The 6,261-nt window shown below is 38.7% G+C and overlaps 1 protein-coding gene across 1 annotated transcript; it reads left to right on the top strand.

The window, feature by feature from the left end:
- The first annotated feature begins 422 nt into the window (after positions 1-422).
- On the top strand, positions 423-6,001 carry rwdd (RWD domain containing 4). Its single transcript, XM_063900169.1, has 7 exons — positions 423-625; positions 1,819-1,899; positions 2,055-2,164; positions 3,356-3,503; positions 3,623-3,719; positions 5,152-5,335; positions 5,421-6,001. Exons 1-6 carry the CDS (start codon positions 602-604, stop codon positions 5,274-5,276), a joined length of 585 nt encoding a protein of 194 aa, XP_063756239.1. The 5' UTR covers positions 423-601; the 3' UTR covers positions 5,277-5,335; positions 5,421-6,001.
- Positions 6,002-6,261: the final 260 nt, after the last annotated feature.

Genomic DNA, 6,261 nt, shown 5'->3' with positions numbered 1-6,261 from the left:
CAGATCGCCCTTGTTTGCGACTACAAACTGCTTAATATCCACTCCCTTTAGCTTTAAAAGCACAAACATTATAAACATATAATTAATATGTCCATAGTCACATTTAACACAAAAGTAAATCAAGACAACCTTGAGAATTAACAAGATATTTGTATTATTGTTATTAATATGATAAGAACAGAGATGAAGGAGCTAGTAAATTAAAATCAATTAATGAATCAATCAGTAAAAGTGAATTCCTTTGCAAAAATCAATTGGTTAAGATGAAGACCCACATTTAAACAACTAACCCTATGAAGAAAGCCCACTGAAAAAGTGTTTAAAATATAAAAAAAATATATGTATACTGCTATTTTAAAATAGTACTTAATTATTTAATATAGAGTGAAAAGCCTAAACCTACATCCACTGATGCTGTGGTTCAAAGTTCACGTAGAGCCCCTTACTGCGCATGCGTGTAATATGGTGGCACTGTCTGCATCAACTGGGGAAGTTGTGCATTATTATTTAGTAAAGTTTTAAATAAAGCAATGCCTTTTTAACTCTTAGGGATTATAAACTCTACACATAGAGTCTATTTTACAGCAACTGAAGGAACATCATGACAGCTAACGAGGATCAGGAGGTATGGATGATGATGCAGTGCGGGGCTAGCTGCTTTTGGCTGCTAACTGCTAACTACTTGGCACGAGCGTCCCTGCTAGCATATGAGTTTGTGTTGACGGGCTTATTCTACATCTTCTCTTCTTGTTACATAGAAAACATGTGTTATGTTTGCTTTTATCCAGCATGCGGGAGGTGTTTCTAGCTGTTGAGCCCTGAAAGGCGTCGGTTTTGACTGAGAAAATGTCTCTTCTAAATCCATTCAAGAGTGCTAGCTGTAGGTAGGAGTGCGTGCTACATAATAAACCATTAGTCAAGTCCATTTGCGAATACAGTACCTGATAGAATGTAGCCTTGTATACACAACTTATATTGCCATAAGTGGCAAGTTAGTAATTGGCTTCAGCAAGCTAACATGTTGAATTTAGCTAACCAGGTGATTCATTAAGGAGTTCATGCATGCCAATTCAAAACAGAACATCAATATAGTATCGTGAAGGACTTGAGTCTTTGTTATTACCTACATACCTGTGTTATGTGTACTTTACAGAGGTGGGAGAAGTACTCAGATTATGTACTGAATACAAGTACAAGTACCAGAGTGTAAGGAGAACATAATTTTACAAGCAAAAGACCTGCATTCAAAATGTTCCTCCAGTGAAAGTAGAAAGTACTCTCATCTAAATGTAATTAAAGTAGCGACAGTAAAAGTAGTCATTGTTTGATTGGTCCATTTCAGAATAATATCTCTGATCTGTTTTAATTATTGATCATTAAAGTGTTCTCAGAGCTGGTAAAGGTGCAGCTAGTTTGAATGGCTTTGTATACTGCAGGGTAGCTGCTGAATTTACTCCAGGTGAACTGAAGTCTGATTTAAGGGCTGATTATATTTACCATCATTAATCCAGATCTGTAAAGAAACTAAAGGGATTAAATACATGTAGTGGAGTAAAAGTACATCATATACCTCTGAATTGTAGTGGAGTAGAAGTACAAAGTAGAACAAAATATAAATACTCGTAAAGTACCATTACCTGAAAATTGTAAATTGTACTTGAGAAGAGTAGTTGAGTGAATGTGCTTAGTAACTTTACACCTCTGCGAATTTGACATATTATTACATTTTATTTGGTGTGCGGGATGACAAGCTGCTGCTAATGTAATCCACTCCTTCTATCTGACTGACCTCCTGTCTCTCCGTCTCTTCAACCCCAGATGGAGCTGGAGGCTCTTCTCTCTATCTATGAAGGGGATGAGTGTTTTAAGGAAATCAGTTCAGTTTCCTTCCAGTTTAGGGTGAGTACTGTCTGATCCTGCTTTAAAAAACACTTAAAAGATCCTGTTTCAACAGGATACACATCAAATTAAATCAAGAGCTTTACATATGCCTTTTCATTGGTATTCATGACCTTAAACAAACTGTTTTTGATCTTATTATTGGTTAACACCAGATAGGAGATCTCAATGACACCAAAGCGTTTATCCTGGACATCACATGGCCTGAGACGTACCCTGAGACAGCCCCCCAGATCTCCCTCGATTCCTTCTTCAACAACAGAATGTAAGATGCAACCACTGTGCTTTATGATTATGATTATTTATTTGTTTATTGGATCAGAAACACTGAACTCAGTAATGTTTTTAAAAAATCAAATTTTATGGACCAGCAATAGTGTATTTGGATGACATTTCTAAGGTTTTTATCTTATTTTCTTTTAAATGATTTTGATGGGAAATAACTGGGGGCCTAGCGGAGTGAATCAGAAATACTGCCATAAGCCTGTGACAACATAAACAAGGTTTAAAATGGTTCTAATATTTAGTTAATTTAGATTGTATTTTATTTGTCAGTCTTAAGGGTCTCTTATTGAGTTTACAATATATTGTAGGGCCATATCTGTACAAAACTTGTCTGTGAAGTGTTTTGCTCAAAATACCAAACAGATCCCCCATAGTAGCATGCCTCATCCCTCTCTATTTCAGTCCTGTTCCTGAAGTGCTGATTCTGTGACTGTTGCTTTAAATCTGAGCTGAGATGAAGCTGGCCACGTGCCTTTGGAGCATCATGCAGCTCTCTCTGAAGAGAGAAGTTTCTAACGGAGAAACTCAGCTAAACGCTGCCGTGATTAAACCCCATATTATGTTCCAAACCACATCCAGCATTATTTCTGAAACACATCTCAGTGTTTACCACTAGAACAGAGACATTATATGTATTATATATACAACAACTCTAAGTCCCTCCTGCAGACTTCCTGCTGAACACACACACACACACACACACACACACACACACACACACACACACACAGGAGGTGCTGCGGAGGGGATTCAGCTCGCGACTGTAAATGGGGGACGATAGGTTGAGACGTGTCACGTGGGTGGGACGTTGCCAGGAGTTCAATCTAAAGCCAGCCCACATTTCCGATATGACGTCATAACTGAAGCAAATCTGGATCAGCTCGTTTGTACCCCCGATTTTAGAGATGTGGGTAAGGAGGAAAAGAGAGAGGGTTGTATTTTCTGACACTTTGTGAGTCTCCTTACACACCGGGGACACATATTTATATATAAAAGACATCGAAAAGTGCATTTTGCATAATAGGGGACCTTTAAATAAATTCAAATTCCTTTAGTTTTAGTCCTTGTTTAAGAGCTGTCAATTTTAAATATATTTAGTTGGCTTTTCTAGGACTAAACTTAACTGTTTCAAAGTCATGTTGTTTCATTCCTTTTTTTGATCTGATAACAGCACTGCTGAGACGAAGCAGCTGATCCTGTCAAAGCTGGAGGAGCAGGTGGAGGCTAACCTGGGCACTGCCATGATGTACACTCTGTTTGAGTGGGCCAAGGAGAACCAGGAGGAACTAATGGAGAACCACAAGCCTGTCATTGCTGTGGTCAGTATATCTCCTCACATTATCTGGATACTTCAACACCAGAGAGGGGTTGTCTGTCAAACACTGTTGGCAATGTGTGGCATCTTCTTCCTTGGATTGATCATTTCTTTTTGATGCAGACACCAAGCATTGATGGGGGGAATACCACAGCCAAGAAGAAGGAGAGGAAGGAGCAGCTGACTAAATCTCAGAAGAGGAAGATTGTCAACAAAACAGGTACATCACTTTGATTTTCCACAGTGAAATAGTCTTGCATATAAGAGGATCAAATTGATGTTTGCACGACATATAGCATCAGGTTTTTTTATTGAAACATCACCATCAAAAGCTGTGAATGTCTTAACTCGTATTCAGCCCCTTTGGTGTTTTTCCTATAATGTTGTTTTGAAATACCTGAGGAAAAAGTGTTGCAGTCTTCCAGAAATGTGAGGCTCGGACAGACGTTCCTCTTCTAGAAGGACAGTGACCCAAAGCATACAGCTAAAGGAACCTAGAGTGGGTTAAGGGGCAACATTTCAGTGTCTTGGGATAGTCAAACCCAGACCTCAATATAACTGAGAACTCCTCCAACTTGAAGTTCTGTTAAAGTTTGGATCAGTTTTACAAAGACGAATGGGAAAAGTCTCATAGGGTAGATGTGGCAAACTAAAAGAGACATACAGTAGTTGGCATGTTGTGTACATCTGAAAATAAAATCTCTCCCAAATTGTGCTTGTACTTTTGCAAGGCACTGTAGCCTATTTTGCAACAGCTGGTCTTATTTAGCTCATTATGCAAGTGACAATGAGAGAATGTGAATAACAGTTGGTCTGGCTCTATTCTAAAAGTCGTGTAGGAAAAGTCTTTGCTGAGTCCTGGGGCTAGTTCGCATTAGCAAAGAGTAGGGCGAAAACAGTCAGGCAGCGGCGTTTAGGGGTGTCGCTATTCCACTGATCAACCGATGAGGGTTATACTCCCAGATATGCTGCAATACCAAGACCGTGAAGAAATACCCCCCAAAATCTGCTTTGAAATGTTTTATGTGCGCTTGACTATATTCAAATCAAATCTTTTCATAAACAAAGGGAACTCAAAGTGCTTCACAAACCAAACGCATAAAATGTACAACATTTTGTAAATAAATAAAACCAATTCTATTTCCCAGAAGAACACATAGCTTTGTGATTGAAAAGAATTCCAGCGCAGGACTCAATAACATATATATATATACACACATATAATAATAATAATAATAATAATAATAATAATAATAATAATAATAATAATAATAATAATAATAATAACAATAGAAAATGAATATAATAAAAAAGGATGAAATTATTATTATTTTCTGCTTACTCTGATCACAGCTCGTGAACACAGTGTCACACACAATTTTAACTGAATGGGTGCTGCTATTGTTCATGCAGGGAAGTTAAATAATGTTTAGAGAACACGGTTAAGGCGTGACACTTTGGAATACTGGAGGTACAAAAGTAAAGCATAAGTTGTAATTCAAGAGATATTTTAATCTGCTGCATTGTGCATTAGACCGCTTGATCCACATTCCCTAAAAATTCAGTCGGGCATGTTTTATGCTGTGAAGAATTTTGGATCTCCAGTGGAATATAAAGGCAGTCGTGCATATTATCAAGATTTCTTCTTTCAGATCACAAAGGGGAATTGCCAAGAGGTTGGGACTGGATCGACGTTATCAAAGTAGGTGCAAACGATCTTCTGTCCACAAGGGGGTGTACTTCATCAGCATTTAGCCTGCAGTCACAGTCTTTCTGAACCTGTCCTCATTATTGTTTCTTTCTCTCCCTCACCCTCCCTCCTTGATGATCCAGCATGTAAGTCAAAATGATAAACCAGGATTTTTTTGAAATACTTCATACAATGCCACTTCTTATGTTGTCTTCTGCTTTCCTGTTGCAGTTGAGTAGAACAGGAGGGCGAGATGACGAGTAGCAGTGGTGTGGCGCTGCTTTGTGCAAGGAAGTGCAGTGAAGTGTGAACTCCCTGCAGCCTGTTGATGCTGCTGCTCCTGTCTAGATGCCTTTACATCCTTCATCTCCAACATTTAACATGGCTGCTGTCGCCCCGGGAACCAAAGCAGGCTGGGTGACGGTTCAGGACACACACACGTCCAGCTTTACTAAGACTTTGCACTGGGAATTCTTTGAAGCCCTTGCTGTGTTTTATGCATGTGTGGGACGCAGCCAGGTAAAGAGCAACACATCATCAGGTTTTGTGCCTCTTCCACGGTTTGCACTCAAATATTCTCCAAGTCATCCATCAGGGCGGAGTGTGCTGGTACACTGCCATGTTTTCAGGCTGCCACGCACAGGAGCGTAAAAGTGTTGCGTTGTGGTTCATGGTAGAAATGTCAAAGTGCAGGTACATTTTTAGTAACACTTAAATGTCACCGTTTTCTTATGTGAGAGATTTTTGTTTCCCCCTATGAATTGAAAAACCTCATTTTTATATATCTAAATAAAACCAACTTTGGTCTACTATTGGTCTTATAATGTTGTTTACTTTTGCTGGGATGTATGTCAGATTTAACAGTAAGAGTGCTTGGTTTGTGTGAATAACTAGTTTTATCTTGTATGAATTTTTTTGTTGCCTTGTAATAAGGTAATAAAGACATTTGTACTTGAGTCTTTTGTATTTCTAAAAGTCTGCAGAACAGTAAAACTCCTGCTGGCTGAACATACCTTCTGAAGGACACAATATGAAGGAGGACATGTGGTGTTGTACAGCTTTGACGAAGATT

The sequence above is a fragment of the Eleginops maclovinus genome, chromosome 14 (genome assembly GCF_036324505.1).
Source record: "Eleginops maclovinus isolate JMC-PN-2008 ecotype Puerto Natales chromosome 14, JC_Emac_rtc_rv5, whole genome shotgun sequence".
In the NCBI taxonomy this organism is placed as follows: domain Eukaryota; kingdom Metazoa; phylum Chordata; class Actinopteri; order Perciformes; family Eleginopidae; genus Eleginops; species Eleginops maclovinus.
Note: the sequence above shows the minus strand (reverse complement) of the source record. Positions and strands in the feature narration are given on the sequence as shown.

Excerpts from the sequence above, each read along its gene's own strand:
- rwdd (XM_063900169.1), top strand. The coding sequence starts at position 602 with ATGACAGCTAACGAGGATCAGGAG. Across the intron at positions 2,165-3,355 it reads TCCTTCTTCAACAACAGAAT|CACTGCTGAGACGAAGCAGC; the intron begins GTAAGATGCAAC and ends ATCTGATAACAG. Across the intron at positions 3,504-3,622 it reads ACAAGCCTGTCATTGCTGTG|ACACCAAGCATTGATGGGGG; the intron begins GTCAGTATATCT and ends TTTTTGATGCAG.